Source organism: Stigmatopora argus, chromosome 13 (assembly GCF_051989625.1).
Source record: "Stigmatopora argus isolate UIUO_Sarg chromosome 13, RoL_Sarg_1.0, whole genome shotgun sequence".
NCBI lineage: Eukaryota > Metazoa > Chordata > Actinopteri > Syngnathiformes > Syngnathidae > Stigmatopora > Stigmatopora argus.
In genome coordinates this window covers 9,028,594-9,050,409 of record NC_135399.1, presented here as the reverse complement: position 1 = coordinate 9,050,409, position 21,816 = coordinate 9,028,594, and the positions used below count along the sequence as shown (strand labels likewise).

At 41.7% G+C, this 21,816-nt stretch overlaps 1 protein-coding gene across 7 annotated transcripts in view; it reads left to right on the top strand.

Moving 5' to 3' along the window:
• LOC144086551 (mitogen-activated protein kinase kinase kinase kinase 4-like) overlaps nucleotides 1-21,750 on the top strand; it is a 36,364-nt gene extending 14,614 nt beyond the window's left edge. Inside the window, exons 4-31 of one of the 7 annotated variants that reach the window (XM_077616443.1) lie at nucleotides 549-674; nucleotides 1,016-1,126; nucleotides 1,210-1,300; nucleotides 1,388-1,518; nucleotides 2,421-2,475; nucleotides 2,550-2,628; nucleotides 2,716-2,891; nucleotides 3,011-3,083; nucleotides 4,063-4,273; nucleotides 4,352-4,513; nucleotides 4,585-4,671; nucleotides 7,327-7,470; nucleotides 8,070-8,306; nucleotides 10,394-10,494; nucleotides 10,626-10,810; nucleotides 10,896-10,984; nucleotides 11,343-11,521; nucleotides 11,612-11,729; nucleotides 12,616-13,053; nucleotides 14,270-14,384; nucleotides 15,146-15,313; nucleotides 15,391-15,534; nucleotides 17,248-17,382; nucleotides 17,463-17,563; nucleotides 18,146-18,295; nucleotides 18,377-18,536; nucleotides 19,053-19,192; nucleotides 20,250-21,750. In XM_077616443.1, the coding sequence (XP_077472569.1) occupies nucleotides 549-674; nucleotides 1,016-1,126; nucleotides 1,210-1,300; nucleotides 1,388-1,518; nucleotides 2,421-2,475; nucleotides 2,550-2,628; nucleotides 2,716-2,891; nucleotides 3,011-3,083; nucleotides 4,063-4,273; nucleotides 4,352-4,513; nucleotides 4,585-4,671; nucleotides 7,327-7,470; nucleotides 8,070-8,306; nucleotides 10,394-10,494; nucleotides 10,626-10,810; nucleotides 10,896-10,984; nucleotides 11,343-11,521; nucleotides 11,612-11,729; nucleotides 12,616-13,053; nucleotides 14,270-14,384; nucleotides 15,146-15,313; nucleotides 15,391-15,534; nucleotides 17,248-17,382; nucleotides 17,463-17,563; nucleotides 18,146-18,295; nucleotides 18,377-18,536; nucleotides 19,053-19,192; nucleotides 20,250-20,333 (3,990 nt within the window). In that variant the 3' untranslated portion in view covers nucleotides 20,334-21,750. Of the gene's footprint in view, nucleotides 1-548; nucleotides 675-1,015; nucleotides 1,127-1,209; nucleotides 1,301-1,387; nucleotides 1,519-2,420; nucleotides 2,476-2,549; nucleotides 2,629-2,715; nucleotides 2,892-3,010; nucleotides 3,084-4,062; nucleotides 4,274-4,351; nucleotides 4,514-4,584; nucleotides 4,672-7,326; nucleotides 7,471-8,069; nucleotides 8,307-10,393; nucleotides 10,495-10,625; nucleotides 10,811-10,895; nucleotides 10,985-11,339; nucleotides 11,522-11,608; nucleotides 11,730-12,615; nucleotides 13,054-14,269; nucleotides 14,385-15,145; nucleotides 15,314-15,390; nucleotides 15,535-17,247; nucleotides 17,383-17,462; nucleotides 17,564-18,145; nucleotides 18,296-18,376; nucleotides 18,537-19,052; nucleotides 19,193-20,249 lie in introns of all 7 variants that reach the window. The other 6 variants (XM_077616439.1, XM_077616438.1, XM_077616445.1 and 3 more) reach the window with 6 other exon arrangements.
• Nucleotides 21,751-21,816: the final 66 nt, after the last annotated feature.

Here is a 21,816-nt window from a genome sequence, read left to right as displayed (position 1 = left end):
CAGTTCTGAGATCGAGGGTTCGATCCCAGGTCCAGACATTCATGTGTGGAGGTTGCATGTTCTCCCCGGGCTTGCGTGGGTTTTCACCTGGTACTCCGGTTTCCTACCACATCCCAAAAACATGCACGGTAGACTGCTTGAACACGCTAAATTGCCTCTAGGTATGAGTGTGAGCGTGAATGGTTGTCCGTCTCCTTGTGCCCTGATTGGTTGGCCACCCATTGAGGGTCTCCCCTGCCAGGTTCCCAAAATCAGCTGGGATGGGCTCCCACACCCTCTGTGACCCTTGTGAGGATAAGTGCTAGAGAAAATGAATGAATATTTTAATACAGGGATGAATGTGGTGTTGTAAATACATTTAATGGTTTAATTGCTCATCAATTTCAGTATTTGAAATTTCAATTCAAAATTCATTTGGAAGAAGAATGTCCCGATGTGGGAACCAAAAATATAAATATAATATAGTACAATATTTTAAAAATAATGTCAAATAATTTCCTTTTCGTCTGTTCTCATCGATCTGTTTTTGTCATTTTGAATCATTTCAGGACGAAGAGGAGGAAATCAAGCTGGAAATCAACATGCTGAAGAAGTACTCGCATCATCGCAACATCGCCACCTACTATGGCGCCTTCATCAAGAAAAGTCCACCCGGGCACGACGATCAACTATGGGTACATTTCCAATAATAATAATAATCACAACGTCAAACACTGTTTATTTTTAGATCTTCAAGATGGAGATTTATGAGTTCCTAGAGAGTTTGGACTCTCACTCAGAAAACGAGTCTTGTGCTCTGTTCCCTTTCCCCAGCTGTCGATGTGTTGACCTCTTTTTTACGAGGCTCCCACTAAAAGTCAATGCACGAGTTGCTCTTTGGACGTCCTCGCACAAATGGATGTCCTAGAGCAAAGCAGAGACAACAATTTACCTTTCCGCCACTTTTGTCCCAATTTCATCCCGTCACTCACGCAGTGTCCTCATCTCACCAGTTTTCCCCGGTCATCTGTTTTAGCTGGTGATGGAGTTCTGCGGGGCCGGGTCCATTACAGACTTGGTGAAGAACACCAAAGGCAACACGCTGAAGGAGGACTGGATCGCTTATATCTCCAGAGAAATCCTCAGGGTCAGAAAATCCTTCACCTTCTCCCCACGACTTCTTTTGCGCTCACCATTTACTCATTTGCTGCCGTGTTGGATGTTTTCCAGGGCTTAGCTCACCTTCACGCCCATCACGTCATCCATCGCGACATCAAGGGCCAAAACGTGCTGCTGACAGAGAACGCTGAAGTCAAGTTGGGTACGGAAATCCCCCCCCCCAAAATCGTACATGAATGTCCTGACTGAGTTAGCTAAACATGCTAAAGTATGTTTCCTGCCTCCTCAGTGGACTTTGGCGTGAGCGCTCAGTTGGACCGAACAGTGGGCCGGCGGAACACTTTCATCGGGACGCCTTACTGGATGGCCCCGGAAGTCATTGCCTGCGACGAAAACCCGGATGCCACTTACGACTACCGGGTACGCATCCCAATCGGGCACACTTTTTGCACGGCAATGCGCTCGTAACATAACGTAAACAAATTTAAATGAACTTGGATTATGATTGGATTGGATAACTTTATTCATCCCGTATTCGGGAAATTTCGTTGTCACAGTAGCAAGAGTGTGAGGATGCAGGAATAGGAAAGGCATTTTAGACATAAATAGATAGGTAATAAGTATGTTAATAAATTAATACATGAATAAATATATAAATAAATAAGTGTGTCTCTGAAGTATATATATATATACATATATATATATACATACACATACATACACATGCACATATTAGCACATATATACATACACATAGATGTACATGCATGCATACGGTAGATCTTAACACTCAGCCATTTTTTTTGTTAAAGATACAGACTCACTCAAAAAAAAAAAATTAATCTAACCTTGCACTAATCTTAATCCCAATTTTGTTTTAAATTTTGATTTGGCTCTATTTGCCCCACGTCCACCCTGACTTTCAGATGCAACCTATCGAGGGTTGTTTGCTTTTGTCTTCCCTTCAAAATATTCCCCTAATGATGCACACAAATGTCCTCACAATAGGATAACGCACGACCACTTGCCAACTTGCCCGGGAAGTAGTACTCCCCTTGTATCAGCGATCGCTCCGCCATTCGCACTGACTAACGGGGAAAAAAAACACTGAAAAAATGCAACACTCCGCCCAGTGCTCGTAGGTAGAGACATTAGACAAGGGATTTGCGACCAGAAAGACAGTGCCCATGATGTTCTTATGAGCAGCCTCTCTATCAAAATTTATCTCAAGTTAAATATTTGCTCAAAATTTTACTCGTATCTCAAATTGCTCGTATGTCGAGGTACTACTGTATTCCTTTTTTCCCCCTTTCTTTTCACAGAGCGACTTGTGGTCCTGTGGAATTACAGCCATCGAGATGGCTGAAGGGGCTCCACGTAAGCCAGAAAATACATCGGCCGCTTTCAAACTGCCGTCATGCATTTGCGTACTGTCGTTGTTTTTCCTCCAGCGTTGTGCGATATGCACCCCATGCGGGCGCTCTTTCTCATCCCCAGAAACCCGCCTCCGAGACTCAAGTCTAAAAAATGGTGTGCTCCCTTTTTTTTTGCTTTTCACGTCAGCTTCTTCAAAAGGGGAACTTAGGTACTTAACGTTTGATGCGGCGTGGCTCGCAGGTCCAAGAAGTTCTTCAGCTTCATCGAGGGCTGCCTGGTCAAGAACTACACCCAGCGGCCGCCCACCGAGCAGCTGCTCAAACACCCCTTCATCAGGGACCAGCCTAACGAGCGCCAAGTGCGCATCCAGCTCAAGGACCACATCGATCGTACTAAGAAAAAGCGAGGAGAGAAAGGTGAGGGATTCCATTCGTCCTTACAGATGCGCCGTCTAAATGCGTCACGATTGGCTTTAGCGGGCCCTCAGCTATGCCTTCAAAAAGGTGATTGCTTGTACCCCTCACATCCTCCATAGATGAGACTGAGTACGAATATAGCGGAAGCGAAGAAGAGGAGGAAGAAGCATCAGAGCAGGAAGGAGAACCCAGGTAAGAGCGAAAACGGCTAGGCTACCTACCAAATTTGAATGCTTGATGGGCAGACGACACATAATTGGACAACATTTGCGCGTGGGCCAACAGTAGTGGCTAAGTTTGACGACTCTCCATAAAACATGAACTTCGCATAAGTCAGCTCGTGAATCTTTAATTATTCAGCCCCTCAAGCCAATTTTACATAGCAACATGGAAATTAGATATTTACATCATGACTAAGGCCACTAAAGGGTTTTAAAAAGCCATACCTGAAAAGATGTAAATGGATGTCTGCCATTTTCAGGCACCCTTTGAATATATTTTTAAATTTCTTCCTTGATCAAAAGATTTGAAATGGCTTTTATGAGTAGACACCCACAAAAAAATCAAGAAACCATGCCTGAAAGTACACAGGATTTCCACCATTTTATTTTGAAGGGCTATTTTGATGATTTCCAGGGTTATTTTCAGTCTCTTTAAAATTCAGCCCCTAAAGCAAGTTCCACAAATGACAACTGGAATTTGGTAGAGATACCTTTCATTAAGGAAACCTACAAAAAAGTCCCAGGGAGCTACGCCTGATTAGCTGCAGGATGTCCACCATTTTGTTTTGAAGAAGCTCATTTTGATCATTTCCAGGGTTACTTTGAGTATTTTGATAACTCAGCCCCTGAATCTAGGTTTGGTTTCAAAAAAGTGTATTCATGTAAGTCTCAAGAAGTCATGCACGAAAAGATATGAAATCTGCCGTTTTGGTGACATTTTTTTCTTGTACATCCTCGACTATTTACTCATTTAAGTTGTTTTTTAATTGAACAGTTTTATCTAACATGAACAGTCTCACCAAAAAGACAATAAGACAAAGTAGATCTGCCAGTTTGGCTTGAAGTGGCCATTTCCAGGGTTAAAAACGTCAACTTTTCCATGACGACAAACTTTTCAAACTCCCCATCAATTGAGATTCTCCTCTAATCTTTGCGGTGACTTGGCGCAGCTCCATCGTCAACGTGCCGGGAGAGTCGACGCTGCGTCGGGACTTTATCCGACTGCAGCAGGAGAACAAGGAGCGCTCGGAAGCGCTGCGCCGCCAGCAGCTCCTGCAGGAGCAACAGCTGCGGGAGCAGGAGGAGTATAAGCGCCAGCTGCTGGCCGAAAGGCAGAAGCGCATCGAACAGCAGAAGGAGCAGCGACGGCGACTAGAGGAGGTGAGCGTGTTTTATTTGTAGGTGTCTTGTCTTTGAATAAACCAAGCTCCTTTTGTTTTGGACTTTTTCTTCCGGCAGCAACAACGTCGCGAACGCGAGATGCGTCGCCAGCAGGAACGTGAGCAGAGGCGGCGCGAACAGGACGACAAACGGCGAGCCGACGAGTTGGAACGTCGCCGAAAAGAGGAGGACGAGCGCCGGAGGGCCGAGGAGGAAAAGCGGAGGGCCGACAGGGAACAGGTACGGAGACGGACGCGCGATGGCGACGATGGCGGCGGTGTAACTCTAGCGCCTCCTGTGTGGGTGGGCAGGAGTACATCAGGCGGCAGCTGGAGGAGGAGCAGAGGCACCTGGAGATCCTGCAGCAGCAGCTTCTTCACGAACAGGCCATGTTGCTGGTGAGTGGCATATTTTCAAAATCATCTACTTGCACTTTTTCAACCACGGATGCCACTACGTGGCCACTTTTGACACTGTGACTTTATAAAAAAAACATGTCCGTTCACTTCATGACAACTTCCACGCATAGCGCAGGGAGGAAAAAAACACGTCCACATTACAATGACTTATTTCCTCCTGGACCAACTTTGATATTTTTGGAGGCGCTGGGGGAGCCGTTAGCGCTGGATTTTGGGGAGGGAGGGCATTCCCAGGCCCTCATTGATGATGTCACCGGGAAGTCAGTCATCCAGCGGGAAAGGAAGTCGGGCTTTCCCATGTTTTCATTCCAGATGTTGCCGAGTTGTAGTCGAAGGAGTTAAGAGGAGGCCGGTTGTCGTGAAGTCATGGTTCAGTCATGATGTCTTTCAGTATGACCTAGGACAGGGGTGTCAAACACAGTTTGGTTGGCGGGCCGCATTCATGGTGACCAGATCTCATGTGGGCTGGACCATTTTAGATATAATATTTAGATTTTTTTTTAAATAAATGGATTAAAAGAACTGGATTAAAAGCCCTGAATATTCAGTTTTTGATAGATCTAAAACAATGTTTATTTTAGCTTTTTATATATATTTTTTTAGATTTTACAAAATGATTTTTGAACTAAAAACACAGAAAAAGTGGATTAAAAAATTACAATTATTGATTTAAAAGGGGGAAAATCAGGAAATTTAATATACATCTATACTCTTAATTTCAATTTGATCCTAAAACAGAAAGACGGCACTCATGATTTACTTTTGCCGGGCCACACAAAATGATGCGGCGGGCCAGATTTGGCCCCTGGGCCGCCACTTTGACCTAGGATTTGCAATTAGTAGGAAGTCAGTGACCATTTCCTGTAATGTAGTTGTGTGTTTACATGACCTTGATGCTCTTGTCCACGTTTCTAAGGCAATTATTTGTAGCCCACGTCTCATTTTTCAAGTTGAATTGAAAAGAAGAGACCTGATGGTGTAGTGCAGGGGCGCCCTCACTTTTTTTGCTGCAAGATCTACTTTTCAACGAGTCAACCTCCCGTGATCTACTTTATTGTTAGGATTGTGCTGAAGCACCTGACTGCAATCCACTGATTGCACTTGTAACATACCACATTTGTGGAAAGGTATCATAGATGACTTCAAATTTTCAATTTTTTTTGCTCCAAGATCTACTCTTCAAGGAGTTAACCTTCCACGATCAATCTCTTTTCTACAGGCCACTGACAAAGCTCAGCAATTATGTAATGATATACCTCGAATTAGACTCTATCAACATGTATGGGAGCCGCAGAGAACGGGGGTTCCTTAGCCATCTACGCAATGGGCAACCTTGGTGTAGCGGTTTATTCGCCTGACTTTGGTGTGGGCAGGCACGGGCTCGATTCGTGCCGGTGGGGGAATGACTGTAAGTGCGAATGGTCATCTGTCTCTCTGTGTGCCCTACAGCTGGCTGTCTAGGAGGTAGTCTGCAATTTTGCCCAAAGTCGGCTGAGATAGGCTCCAGCGACCCCGTGACCCTTACGAGGATGCGCGATGTGTTAGATAAATGAATGAATGAATCGAAAAGGGAAAGAAAGGTTTACTTTATTAAACTTGGAGATTTTTTTTGGGATCAAACTGATATATGAAAAAATCTGTTTAAATTGGTCCAAATAACAATTTTTGCTATCCATTTCAATTTCAAACACATTACAATTTTTAAGTTCCCCTTATTTATAGAATAGATGCAATGTAACCTTTCAAAAAATAAAATGACCTAAAAAGGTAGTCTAGTAATACAAATAATTATAATGATTTATTTGACTTGTTATGTTCCACAATGTTAAATGAAACATGATGATGGATGCTTAGTCCACATAAAAAAAGGTTAAAAAATATTTTTTTAAAAGCATGGATTTTCCTCTTAGTGGGTGCAGTGACATCTCAGAACATTCTTTGGCTTGATGTCTTTGGTCCTCCTCCTCCGTGGTTGCAATCAGGAGTACAAATGGCGAGAACTCGAGGAGCAGCGGCAAGCCCAAAAGCTCCAGCAGCAGCTTCAGCAGCAGCAGGCCTACTTGCTGTCCCTGCAAAACCAGCAGAACCTGGACATTAATAGCCCCAAAGGTGCCCCCAAAAACCCAGAACACAACACGGGAGCTGAAAAGAAAACCACGGTGACTGAATGCGTGCCACTCGCAGAGGTGAAAACGCCCGGAAAGTCTAGTTTGGATGAAGCTGCTTTGCTGCTGTTGCTGCTGCTGCTGCTGTGGCAACTGGCTAACACGAACTAATCAATTAACAAGGCTAATCAATTAGTATTTAATTGTGTGGTTGATTAGTTTTTATTTTTTGTGTGCTGCAAAGTTGAAAAACGTCTCACATGTGTTGAAGTGGAATCTACAAAGTGGAACTTGATCCATTCAAAGCCACTTTTCAAAACAGGCATGTCTACTGGGTGACAACTTTTTAACATTATTGTCAGAATATGTCCATTTTGAGATGTTTCTAACATTATAGCATCACGGTATTGTACAGAAATGATGTCACTTGTATACCATACAGAGTGTATTTTGGGGAAGGTAAGGGACTAACAGATGATTTGTAACACCTCACATTTTTGCCAACACTTGTTTTTTGTGTCTTCTCCAGGCGGACGAGCGCTACCGCAAGAACATCCAAGGTTCTCCTCAGTCGGCGCAGACCAAGCCGCCCCAACCGCCAGTGCCGCCACGATCCGAGTCTTCTTACCCTAACGGGAATGCAGAGGCCATGCATCGGCCTGCGGAGTCTCAGGTAAAAAAAGAAAAAAGAAAAATGCCCCAGATATGATCCAAAAATTTTGGGAGCCGACCTTTAAAGATGGCCAATTTAGATTTAAATGTGGCCCTTGAATGCTTCATTTGCTTATTTCCCTAATACTACTTCAACTTATCAGCGCGTGAAGTTGCTTTAATTAAGTGGCTTGTAATCGGATGGGCATAATTATAACAAATAGATATTTCAAGAAGCCAAACTTGAAGTGGGCTATTTTTGTTCAATGTAACCATTTTACGGTCGGTTTATTCCTTTCAACACAGTCTGTAAATTTGAATAATACAACATTTAGCGGGCATGTATTTGTGTATACACCCACTAAAAATATGAAGTCATGCTAAAAAACAAAACAAAAGAAAGTCCAATGTTTGGCTTTTTGTCATTTTAAACTCTTGTCTTAACCTCTTTTCCTCCTTTCGGTGTTCTAGATGCTAGAAAAGGGATGCCCTATTACTCCTATCTTGACGTTTACCGCATTTCTAAACTGACACTATGCTCTTTTTCCCAAATTTAAAATGAAAGGACATCTTCAGCTTCTGCATGCTTACCCTTCCCCCCCAATGTTTTTTTTTGTAAAGGTGCGCGGCCCAAAAAGTGGCGGCAACCCGCCGCCTGAGCCCGCCACCGCTGTGTGTCGCTCGCACTCCTTCAGCGAGCCTCACCATCTCTCTCCATCTTTGTCATCACCCCCACAATCATCATCATCATCATCATCATCATCATCAACACAACACGCACGCACTGACGCACAAGCCCACCCCCAGACTAGACCCCAGCAAGCGATCACTCCTACTTCTGCAGAAATACCACCTAGGGTAAGGAATGTAGATACATGTAAATACTGCCAATAGAATAGAATAGAATAATTGCAGACAGCATTTAAGAAGAGAGATTAGATTAGATTAGATAACTTTATTCATCCCGTATTCGGGAAATGTCATTGTCACAGTAGCAAGAGGGTGAGAATACAGACACAGGAAAGACATTTTAGACATAAATAAATAGGTATTAAATAAGTAAATAAATATATATATATATATATAAATAAATACAAATATAAATAAATAAATAAATAAATATATGTGTATATATAAATGAATTTAAAAATAAATATATGTATATATAAATGAATTTAAAAATAAAAAATATATATAAATACATAAATAAATGAATCGTTGTAAATCAAATCTGTAATGGACAAATTAAAACAACGACGCAAGTACATAAGGGTTAAATAATTGTTTTATATTTAGGATTTCAGTGGTCTGGGTTTTGGGTTTTTAGTAATGCCACTGTATGCATTTTTTTGTTGATACTTTTTTGATCGCTCTTTGAAGAGATCATTCCACTAGAGCAGGGGTCTCGAACTCAATTTACCTGGGGGCCGCTAGAGGCCGAGTCTGGGTGAGACTGGGCCGCATCAGGATTTCCACAAGAAAAGCACTGATAAAACATTCCAACGTTATCAAATATCTTTATTTTTTAACAAAAAATAATGAATTAAATAAATTAACTTAAAGATTAATAAAAAATAAATCGATCGAAACATGCTGTAAAACACGAAAAACATGAGTGGACAGAGCTACTGCCACTGGCTGCCACTTAAACGGCGCCATCATGGGGAAAGGGGTAAAAAAAAAAAAAAAAAAAAAATTAAAAAAAATTTAAAAATCGATTTTTTTTTTACTGCGCGCCATATGATTGCTACTGCGCAGAGAAGACGAGAGTAGTGCGCAATTGCGCACGCGCGCAGCTTAGAGGGAACATTGCTCCGAACACAAGTGTCATTCATATCAATTTTGCGGGCCGCACGAACATTAATCTTTCATATTAAGACGGGGGCCGCAAATTATCGTCCCGAGGGCCGCAGTTGGCCCGCGGGCCGCAAGTTTGAGACCCCTGCACTAGAGCAAGGGTGTCAGACTCGGGTTGGTTCGCGGGCCGCATTAACGTCAACTCGGTTTCATGTGGGCCGGACCATTTTAGATATAATATTTAGATTTTTTTATATAAATGGATTAAAAGAACTGGATTAAAAGCCCTGAATATTCAGTTTTTTTATAGATCTAAAACAATGTTTATTTTAGCTTTTTTTATATTTTGAGATTTAAAAAAAGATTTTTGAACTAAAAACAGAAAAAATGGATTAAAAAATTACAATTATTGATTTAAAAGGAGGAAAATCAGGAAATTTAATATACATCTATACTCTTTTCATGTGATCCTAAAACAAAAAGTCGGCACTCATGATTTACTTTCTCGGGCCTCACAAAATGGTGCGGCGGGCCAGATTTGGCCCCCAGGCTGCCACTTTGACACTGTGCACTAGAGGGTGGCAGTGGAATTTCACCGACATTGTTTGTATGACAAATGAGGAAGACTGAAAACAGCAATTATTGTAGATTAAAAGAGTAGGCTATTGTTAAATTTCACACTTAAGTTTTTTGGTAAATGACATAAAAATGTATTATACTTGAAGACAATGTTGTTAAAGGTATATTTAGATTTAGTTAAATGAATAAAAGGATGAAAAAATAACAATGATTAATTTAAAAAATCCATCAACAAATGGCCCCCAGAAATGTACACGCTAATTCTAGAAAATAAAAATTATGAAGGACCTGTTAAAAAAATTAAATAATCGACTTCACCAATCATATCTGATTCATGCTTGTTACAAATAATAGCGTTCCAAAATGCGTAGACGCTTAATAACATCAATAATCTCCTGAATGCCAGCATCTTCACTAATTGTGCATCTGTACGCGGCTTTTATTGCATTGAATTCATCTCAGTGTGGACTAGCAACATGGCGTCTTTACAAGGACCAATGGGGTGTTGTGTTGCTTCCACGTGTCTTTTTGTTTGTATCAATTCCTGCATACTTTGGTCATCAAAAAAGGTCCCGGTCAGGACAACGTCCCGCTCGCCGGTGTTGCCGAGGCGAGACTCGCCTCAACGCCACGCCAATGCGCCTCCTGCTATCAACCGCAACACGGGCAGGTAAATGCCTTGGCCACCACTAGAACTACTTTAGAGAATAAAATAGTCATATCACAACAGTTGTTTCATTGAGGAACAAAACAAAACAGAGTGAGCAGTGGCCATGATTGAATTTTGTCCGGACCGTACAGTACGGCTGAGCCTCGACTACTGTGGGAGCGAGTGGAGAAGATGCTTCCCAAGTCGGCGGGAGGCGGTAGTAGCGGCTCCAGCGCCGGTTCTGGTTCTGGTTCCGGTTCTGGTTCCGTTTCCTCCAGCAGTTCTTCCAGCAACTCCAGCTCGCAGGCTGGCTCTGGAGAGAGGTTCAGGGCCCGCTGTGAGTGCTAAAACACGCCAACGCCTACAATTAAAAAAAAAAAAAAAAAAAATCGTTTCCCGACGCCTTGTTTTCTCCGCGTCAGCCTCCTCCAAATCGGAGGGTTCACCCCTCCAAAGGCAAGAGAACGTCGGGAAAAAACCCGAAGAGAGGCAGAGACCCGGCAGACCAGCGGTGAGCGAGGGATAAGTTAGACCCCCCCCCCAACTAGAGCTAGAACGCATAGCTTGAGCTCCACTAGTCGCTTTCCACTAACAACAGTAAAACTCCAAGGACTGCTTATCTAACTTTGGACTATGTGTCCCCCCACAGCTACCACTTTTTTTAATAAGCTTTCGTTCCAGTGCTTTTTTGACCATCTGTCAACTTCTAACCTTCTTTCTGGTTGGACTAACTCCCTAACTTTTCCTCCCTTTTAGCATTGACGCTTCTTCCGGCTTGTTTCAGGCCCACCTGCTTTGGAATAACCCCACTTATTTTTTTCAACTAACTCCGAGTGACCTTCCAAACTATTTTTTTTTTAACCCAGCAGGACCTGACTGCGCTCGCTAAGGAACTCCGCGCCGCGGACGACGTGCGCCCTCCCAACAAGGTGACGGATTACTCATCGTCCAGCGAGGATTCGGACACCACGGACGACGATGACGACGAGGAGGTGGATCAGGAGGGTGGCGAGGAGTCCACTTCGGGTCCGGAGGAATCCAGAGCCGTGTATGTATTACTGGGAGAGTCCCATTTAGGATGAGTTTGAATCCCGGTTTGTGGTTTTGGAGTGGCAGCGATTTATTTTATACCCAGCAGGTCGTCCCGGCTGAGTAATGGCGAGACGGAGTCGGTAAAGACGATGATCGTCCACGATGAAGGCGAGGGCGACGCGGGTTCCACGCCGTGCAAAGACAGCACTCTGGTTGTCCGACAGGTACACGTGAGAAAGGACAAAATGTTGTCTGCACGCTTGTCACCTTGTTTAGTTTGATTTTTGCCTTTTTTTTGTTGGTCTTTTCATGTGTTTTTTTCTCATGTCCCCCTGCTGTATTGCTTTTTTTTGAGCATGCTGTGTTTGTCTTGACAGACGTTCAAAAAGCTCACCTTACGACACTAACACGAGTATTAACACACATTTTAATTCCTGCAAAGTGACTATTTTAAGTTTGGAACCCTCTCTCAAAGTACTGCAGGACTTTTTTGTCCAAGATTGTTCTAATGATACCATTTTTTATTTTAAATTCATGATTAGATTACAATATCACTCGTAGCTTGTATACGATGTTTGGGGGCAGATTGCTATTTCTAATCAAAACACCAGTTTTCTGAAAGTCCTCTAAATGATACATTATTTACCACAACAATATTGACCACTTTATACTCCAATTGGAACGTTTTCTACAAAATTGACTTAATTTCTTTGTAAAATGACATGCATAAAAGTATGCTTTGATTGATTTACTTATTTATTTATTACTCCTAAAAATCCAGGTTTGCCGGAACAATTTGGTTAAAAAAAGACGTTTCCCTTTTCAGATTTAATTTTCTATGTAAAGTTATTTACCGGTTTATAGAGTAGAGGTTTTACCTTCTCGACTCAAAATGATTTCATAACATTCCAATAATTGTAGGTTTTTCAACATCCTTATTCAAAGAAAGACTTGAGTGTCCTGTAAATCTCTATATTCGACCTCACTACTTGTGAAATAACTCCTCCTCACGAGTGTGACTAATAACAAAGTATACAATTTCTTTTTTTCTTTTTCTTTCTTCCCCAAACTGACTTTGTCAACTAACTTGGCGTTTTGTCCCGCCTGTAGGCTAGTCACCGTAGCCTAGCTAACACCTTCCCACCCCCAGAGCTGCTCCGTAACGCGTGTAGCGGCAAAGTGGTGTACCCCTCTTTCTACTTCCAGAGCGAACCCAAAAAAAGACCCAGCGGCTCGGGGTCCAGCCCGGGCCCCCTGGCCCAGCACGCCCATCACGCCCCTACCCCCCTTCATCACCACCACTACCACCAGCAACACAATCATCACCCCCACCATCATCCTCATCATCACCCTCAGCAGCATGCGGCCGAGCGCAACGGCTTTGCGGGGCGCATCCACCTCTTGCCGGACCTGATCCAGCAGAGTCATCATTCCTCCCCATCCTCCTCTCCATCCTCCCCGTCCTCCTCCTCCTCATCCTCCTCCGGTCTGGCCAGTCCCATCGCGTCCCCTCAGAGCCCCTTGGACAAGTTGGCGCTCCTCATCGAGGTACGCTCTAGACTCGCCTGAGCCAAATGCGAGGCGGCGCCTAGCTAGCTCTGCTTTCAGGATTTTGTCTCCGCTGTCAACTCGAAACGCATTTCATTACGGCTAACGTAACGCAATATGTCAAAATGGATCATTTCTGAGGCCATCATTCACCCGGAAGATAATAACAAATAACATTTTTTTTACTATCGTAACATTTGATGGCATGTCACAGTTTTCTCGTAGTCACTTCATCCTTGTGAAACAACGTACTAATTCGTGTTCACAAAATTAGTATTTTGAAAATGCACACGCTGTTATTAACATTATTGTATAATATATTATGACTAACTCATTGCCTTAATAGACGTCCCGTTGAAACTAAAAGAAGTGGCTGTGAACACTCATCTTTCAGTTCCAAAGTTTATAACCCAGCCAATCGCTTAAATTTCAAAATTTGCAACTTAATTCCCCAATAAAAATTGTTTAATTTTCATCAAATTACGCTTTTTTCATCACCTAGGACTTTATCCTCATAAAACTGACCAAAATATCGTGAAATGAAGTTAACTTTGTTAATTAATTTTTCATTTCACTTCGTGATGGGACTACTACACATAGTGCCTTTTTTTTTAATTTACATAAAATTCCCCAAACGTATTTTTTTCTCTTAAAATGACCACTTCATTCTATCGTCATAACTTTTTTTTATCGCAGCTTTATACAGAAGTTCTGACGTCGTGAAGTGGCCACTTTATTCCCACAAAAATGCCATATTTGTGTTTTTAGCCTGAAAATAATGAATCTATTGCAAAAAAGAATGCGCTCAATATATAATAGCATTATAGCGTAATATTAATTTCATTTTATTAGTGCAGATCTTCTTACCTAGTTTTTTACAACAGGAAGGTTTTATCTAAAATTCCCATGACGTAATTGTCCGTACTAAACTGACTGGTGTGCAATATCCCTCATAGCCATCAATATAAGACACGGGGGCACGATTTCTGGTGAGTTTCAAACAACATTTAATAAATGTCCAAATATTGTGACAGTCAACAGAAGAATTGGGACGGCTAGTGTGTTTCCACCATTTTGTTTGCACTCCCTGGAATGAATCATTGTCTTGTTTACGCATGCGTTGTCACCTTGCTCATTTTTTCCTTTTTTCAATGTTTTTTTAATAATTGGTCACCATGCTCAATGTTTTTGTTGTGTGCGCACGCGTCCCCTGCAGAGTCAATCGAGCAACAACATGCAGAAACACAAGTCGTCGTCATCGTTCACGCCGTTCATCGATCCGCGTTTGTTGCAAGTATCGCCTTCCGCCGGCAGCGCACTCAACAATGTCGGTGAGTTGAAATACATCATTTGCGTACATATATATACATGGAAATACATACCGTATTTTCACGACTATAAGGCGCACCGCATTATAAGGCGCACCACAGTATAAGGCGCACCCTCAATGAATTACACTTTTTTTTTTCCATATATAAAGCACACTGGATAATAAGGCGCCCTGTCTATTTTGGAGAAAATTTAAGACTTCAGTGCGCCTTATAGTCGTGAAAATACGGTACATACATCATATATAAAAAAAGATGTAAAAAAAAAAAAAAAATTACTTTTATTTTTGTATGGGTTAGAATTAGATCGTTTTCCTCATGTAGATTTTCTTTCAGGTTTGTTACATTTCAACCATTTTTGTACTGATTGTAGTATCCCTACAACTTTTTCCACTCATTTTAATTAAATTATGTTTTCAATCATGAGAGTTATAAAGTTAGGATTCTTTTCAGAAGGTTGCTAAAAATACAATTGGGTGGTTGATTTTTTTTTTTTTTTTAAATTTCCCCAAAAAACTGTCACCCTTTTATTTTTGGACTTTTTGTTTTGTTCCAGCTATCATTTTTTTAAATTACACAATATGCATGTTTTTCCCCCAATGTCTTTTTCTCCTAATGCTATGACTTTTTTAATATTATTTTTTTATTCATTCATTCCAATGTCACTTTGTCTTTTCAAGTTTGGAACATGTTAACCTTTGAACAGTCTTCCTGTTAACAAACGTAATTATTAAATCAATTCTGATACGTCACGTGTTTTTCAGGCTATGGCAACGACGCTCGTCTGGCGGAAGCGCTGCGGGCGGACGCCTCGCGCAAGGGTTCTGTGGTCAACGTCAACCCGGTCAACACTCGCCCGCAGAGTGACACACCTGAGATCCGAAAGTACAAAAAGAGGTTCAACTCGGAGATCCTCTGCGCCGCCTTGTGGGGTGAGCAAACCTGGAAAAATTGGTACGCTGATGGTGATTTTAGGACTTAAAACAACATAACTTCTTAACTTTGAAAGGGGTGAACCTACTGGTGGGCACGGAGAGCGGTCTGATGCTTTTGGACCGCAGCGGTCAGGGGAAAGTTTACCCGCTCATCAGCCGAAGACGTTTCCAGCAAATGGACGTGCTAGAAGGACTCAACGTTCTCGTCACCATCTCAGGTACCAACGCTGAAATTGTAGCTCGAGAAAAATAATTGGCAGATTTTTACTTTTATAGATAGCTTTTTGACATCTTTCCTCATTGTGTGTTCGCCATTTGTTTTAAGATTGATATGTTTTCGCTGAAGTGAATATATTCATCATTTCGCATTGCGCTTATCCTCTCACGGTCTGCTGAAGTGAGTGAATTTTATTTGTTTTCTTTTTTCTCCTCAAATGACTGCGTAAACTTTAATTTCATAAAATTTAGCTTTTTGGAAAATCTGGCTTTTTTTCTGAGTAATTTTTTTTCCACCAAAAAAAAACTCTTCAAAAGTATTTTTTGAAAATAAAATATAACTTTTGTTCCATCAAATCATGGATTTATTCCTGGTTGCGACATTGTTTTAATTACCATCTTTTATCTTTAGCACTTTATTTATAATTAGTGTTGTGCCAATTTTATTTGTTTTCTTTTTCCTCCTCAAATAACTCCATAAACTTTAATTTCATAAAATCCAGCTTTTTCCAAAATCTGGCTCTATTTTTCACACAAAAAAATAACTCCTGAAAAGTATTTTTTTAAATAAAATATAACTTTTGTTCCATCAAATCATGGATTTCTTCCTGTTTTTTTTATAATTACCATCTTTTATCTTTAGCACTTTATTTATAATTAGTGTTGCGCCAAATTTATTTGTTTTCTTTTTCCTCCTCAAATGTCTGTGTAAACTTTAATTTCATAAAAAACAGCTTTCTGGAAAATCTGGCTTTTTTTCCCCAAAGTAATTTTTTTTCCACAAAAAAACCCTCCTGAAAAGCCATTTTTTTGTTAATTGCCATATTTTATCTTAAGCACTTTATTTATAATTAGTGTTGCACCAATATGGCCCTAAAACGATGGTCGTGGTATCAGTACTAACAAATAATTCAAAGAATTCATCTAATACTTTAAAAGTGGTCAAATTACCCCCCCAAAAAATCACATCTCATTTTCACATTTTTACTCTTAAATTCTCTCAAGGAATAAAATGTGAAAATAGGAATTGTTTATGACTCTCCGTGTCAAAAAGGTTCCCGAAAAGTGAGCACGAGTGTGACAACAACTCCATATAAAGTCAAAGGATGTTGAGTAAATGGCGGCCACGGTGTCACAACGTGTAAACTATGTTTGTTTGCATTGTGGAAGGAACAAATATGTTTTGTGGTTGGAAAGGACACGCGTCAAGGAAGCTTTCATCAGTGCACGTTACTTGTGCCGCGTGTTGAAATTCGTTAACAGGTGACCCCGTCGTGTTGTCCTTATCGTAGGATGTTTGGTATGCCACAGTATTTTGCTACCTGAATAACCAAGTTGTCACTGTTTATTTTCATGAAGTTATTACTTGATTTTCTTTTAAATCAAGAACAAAAATCCTCTTGAAATGAGTACTTACTTTTCTTTTTTCCCTCATTTATTCTTATGAAATCACAATTTTTCTTCAAACTTGAACTTTTTTTTCCTTTGAAAATGATGTCTGTTATTTTGCACTATTATAGCCTGTGGCCCCTTATCTTTAATAAAATTAGAACTTCTCCTGGCCAAAATTGCAATCGCCAACTCCAGAATTACTACCTCCAAATCTCTTAAAAAATGTGTTTTTGCCAATTTCATCCACTCTTCTTTTGATTTACTGTACAAAGATAAGGATTTCTATTAAAAAGTATGTATACGTGTATGTGAACGGCATTCAGGTAAGAAGAACAAGCTGCGTGTTTACTATCTGTCATGGCTGCGGAACAAGATTCTGCACAACGACCCCGAGGTGGAGAAGAAACAAGGCTGGACCACCGTGGGCGACCTGGAAGGTTGCGTCCACTACAATGTCGGTGAGTGTCATCGCCTGGGCTTAGTTTTTAGCCGCCGCCATTCTGTTTGACGGTGAATAACTTTGATGCTTGATTCGCAGTCAAGTACGAGCGGATCAAGTTCTTGGTCCTGGCCTTGAAGAACTCGGTGGAGGTCTACGCGTGGGCGCCCAAACCTTACCATAAGTTCATGGCATTCAAGGTGAGAAGTTGGTCAGCAATCGGAAAGATTTGGGCTCATGTGAGAAGCAAGAGTGTGGTTGTGGTTTCCTTAAAAGGTCATCCCTAAAAATCCCAATTTTTAAATGTCAGTTTTTACAAATTTGGGCTTTGGGAAGTTAGAATGCATTTCCTGCAAATTCCAAATATACATTTGTCTGTTTTGTGTAGTAACGGCTTTTTGTTCCATTTCTTCATTGCAACTTATTATCCACCCAAAATAAGGTTTTATCAATGTTTCTTACAAAATAACATCTCAATTTTGTAGCTTTTTTATCTTTTAAATATTTTTTGCAAGGGGATTAAAAAAAGATGAGGCTAAAAAGTAAATGTAAATATCTAATGAAATAGAGAGAATCTTGCATAGTAACATTTTGTGTAAATTGAAATCTGCATAGTAAAACGACAACCTTATTTTCATTTAAAAAAGTCTACTCAAATAACCCTTTCCCCGCTTATTTTATTATTATTTTTCTTTCTGTAACCTGCTCCCTTTTTCAATGGCACACTAAAAGACTCACTGCCAACCCTCCCGCTTCAAATTATTTCCTTTTGTGGACCGTAGTCTTTCGGCGAACTGGTTCACAAGCCCCTGCTGGTGGACTTGACGGTGGAGGAAGGCCAGAGGTTAAAGGTCATCTACGGCTCCTCCTCGGGCTTCCACGCCGTGGACGTGGACTCTGGGGCGGTATACGACATCTATCTGCCCACCCACGTGAGACGCCGCCCCGCCGGCTTTGTGTGATGTTCGCAGACGAACGAGGTGACGGAGGCATGTTTTTTTTTCTGCTGGCAGATCCAAACGCACATTCAGTCGCACGCCATCATCATCCTGCCCAACACTGACGGCATCGAGCTGCTGGTTTGCTATGAGGACGAGGGCGTCTATGTCAACACGTACGGGCGGATTACCAAGGACGTGGTGCTCCAGTGGGGGGAGATGCCCACCTCCGTCGGTAAGAGGGGATACTCGCCAATGACTCCATAGAATTGTCCTTTGCGATGTCCCAGAACGACAAACGCCCCCCTATTGCCGTATTTTCTCGCATATAAGCCGTGTTTGTAACAAAAATGATGACTGAATCAAGGGTGCGGCTTATATGCGCACAAATTAGACTTGACATGCACGAAAATGCAAGGTGACAAAAACAAAACACCATAACGCCATCACAGGGTGTCTTAAACGAGATAAATTGTAAAATTCAGCGATTTTAAGGCAATTTTAAGGGTGCGGCTTATACGTGGAGGCTGTCAATATGCGACAAAATACGGGAAGTCATTTTCAAACGATCGATTGAAAAAAGATTGCGTTTTTTTTTTAAATATCAACTCTATTATTTATGAACTTTCAGCAATTGTGGGTCACCTTTGGTGGATTTCAGGACAATTCCAAATCTTTTCCTGTTTAATTTGGGTTATTTCAATTGTGGATCACTTCCTGTGAGGTAAAGGCCTGTCCTGTTTTTTTGCAGCCTACATTCGCTCCAACCAAATCATGGGCTGGGGCGAGAAGGCCATCGAGATCCGCTCGGTGGAGACGGGCCACCTGGATGGTGTCTTCATGCACAAGAGGGCCCAGAGACTCAAGTTCCTGTGCGAGAGGAACGACAAGGTAAGGCTCCCAAAATGTCTTCAGTCACCAAAGCTTGTGTAAATACAGTGGGGCAAAGAAGTATTTAGTCAACCACCAATTGTGCAAGTTCTTATATCACATTGTTTTATTTTTAAAGAATGTATTTCCAAATTAGAGTGGAAAATAAGTATTTGGTCACCTACAAACCAGCAAGATTTCTGGCTGTCAAAGAGGTCTAACTTCAAACGAAGTCTAACGAGGTCTCCACTCGTTACCTGTATTAATAGCATCTGTTTTAACTCATTATCGGTGTAAAAGACACCTGTCCACAACCTCAGTCTCTCACACTCCAAACTCCACTATGGCCAAGACCAAAGAGCGGTCGAAGGACACCACAGACAAAATTGCAGACCTGCACCAGGCTGGGAAGACTGAATCTGGAAACATCATGCTTTGGGGCTGTTTTTCTGCAAAGGGGCCAGGACGACTGATCTGTGTAAAGGAAAGAATGAATGGGGCCATGTATCGAGAGATTTTGAGTGAAAATCTCCTTCCACCAGCAAGGACATTGAAGATGAGACGTGGCTGGGTCTTTCAGCATGACAATGATCCCAAACACAGCCATGGCAACAAAGTTTGTAAGAAGCATTTCAAGGTCCTGGAGTGGCCTAGCCAGTCTCCAGATCTCAACCCCATAGAAAATCTGTGGAGGGAGTTGAAAGTCTGTGTTGCCCAACGACAGCCCCAAAACATCACTGTTCTAGAGGAGATCTGCATGAAGGAATGGGCCAAAATACCAGTAACAGTGTGAGGAAAGCTTGTGAAGAGTTACAGAAAATGTTTGGCCTCCATTATTGCCAACAAAGGGTACATAACAAAGTATTGAGATTAACTTTAGGTATTGACCAAAAAATTCTTTAAAAATCATACCATGTGATTTTCCTTGGGGGCTTTCTCCACATTCTGTCTCTCTTGGTTGAGGTTTAGCCATTTGGACAATTACAGGCCTCGCTAATCTTTTCAAGTAGGATAACTTGCACAATTGGTGGTTGACTAAATACGTGCTATTTACCCTACTGTACGTTGGTGTCCTCAGGTGTTTTTCGCCTCGGTGCGGTCCGGGGGGTCCAGTCAGGTCTACTTCATGACGCTGGGCAGAAGCAACCTGCTCAGCTGGTAGACTCCTTCCTCTCCTTCTTCTTCCTCCTGCTCCTCGCTAACACTGGATCTCAGAAGCCCAACACTTCCCCAGCGGACCCCGTGCGCCCACGAGGACTCCGGGTGGCCCCGCCCCCTGTCAGAGGTGGACGGAGTCAAATGTGAATTCCCAGACGAGGAAATCCCCCCCAAAAAATGTTCAGGTGCTCGTCATCGTCGTCCTCGTGTCTCCTCTTGGACTTTGAACGTCTTTAACCGCCGGAAAAAGTTTTAACCAGTCCCTAAATGTTTCTCCGCGTTCTCGTGTGACCGGGAGGATGACGACGATGATGCTGAAAGGCGTCGTCGTGGTGATGCGCAATGTGGGCGGGGACAGTTTGGGCAGAAGGTGAGAGCGATTAAGGACAAAACAAAGATGGATTCCAGAGTCGTATTTTTTTTCTTCTTATTTCTCCAACACGAGCGTGAATATTTGTCTCTTATCTTTTTTGTTTTTAATATTAATATGAATAATATTATGATTATTTTCCAATGCACATCCACCTCTTTCCCCTCACCGTCTTGCTTGCTTCCACCCACAGAGGGCGACGTGCTGTCTGCACAGAATGTGCGTACCAAACAAAAAAAACAAAAAAAATAGTCAAAGTTGTGTATGTACAAAATATATCAATAGGAAGAAAATCTGTCAATAGAAAAATGGTTTATGGTTTGACTAAGTGTGTGTTTGTGAAGCATGAGATGATAATGCTGATGTCATTGCGTTCTGGCTCTTTTGGATCACAAAGACACTGTCAATTCTGTTAGCGTGGAAGACTTTAAAAGACACAAAATGGCTGATCACTAATTGTTACCACCACGACCATAAAGTGATAAATGAAGACATTACCCTATTGCCGTGGCAACTGTGGAAGAGACTAGTTGGTGTCACCATTTTGTTGCAAGAAAGCAAACAATGTGTCCCATTTAACTTTTGGATATAAAAAATGAGTCGATAGGAGCAGTTTAGGATTTTTTTTTCATGGCAACTTGGTTGCTAATGAGTTGGCTACTCTTCTAGAGTTCAGGGAAGCCGGAAGCCGATTTTTAAGGAATGTGTGGGTGACGTGCTCGTTCCACGTCAAGGATTGCCTGTTAAAGCGCAAATGTCGCCCGAGTCTTTTACACCTTTAGCATTAGCTCTTCGTTAGCGAGAAATGGCGCGCTTTTGCTTTGGAAGGAAGCGTCGTCCGCGCAAGCCTAACCCCGAAGCTTTTTTTCTGGACGTTAAGTGTGACGGTAAATATTCGGAAAACCCGTTTCACAATGTTTGTGCTTTTATTTATTTACGCGCTCACTTTTTGTTAACTCAGTCGCTGACGTTGCTAATGTTGCTAACATTGTGTGCAGCAGGATGTCCTGTGCGTTTTGGTTTTCTTTCAATAAACTTGAGGGGAAAAATTAATATGAGGATGCGATGTCTTGGTTTAAATGTGATTTTTTTTTTCTCGTAATATTTAAAAATACAT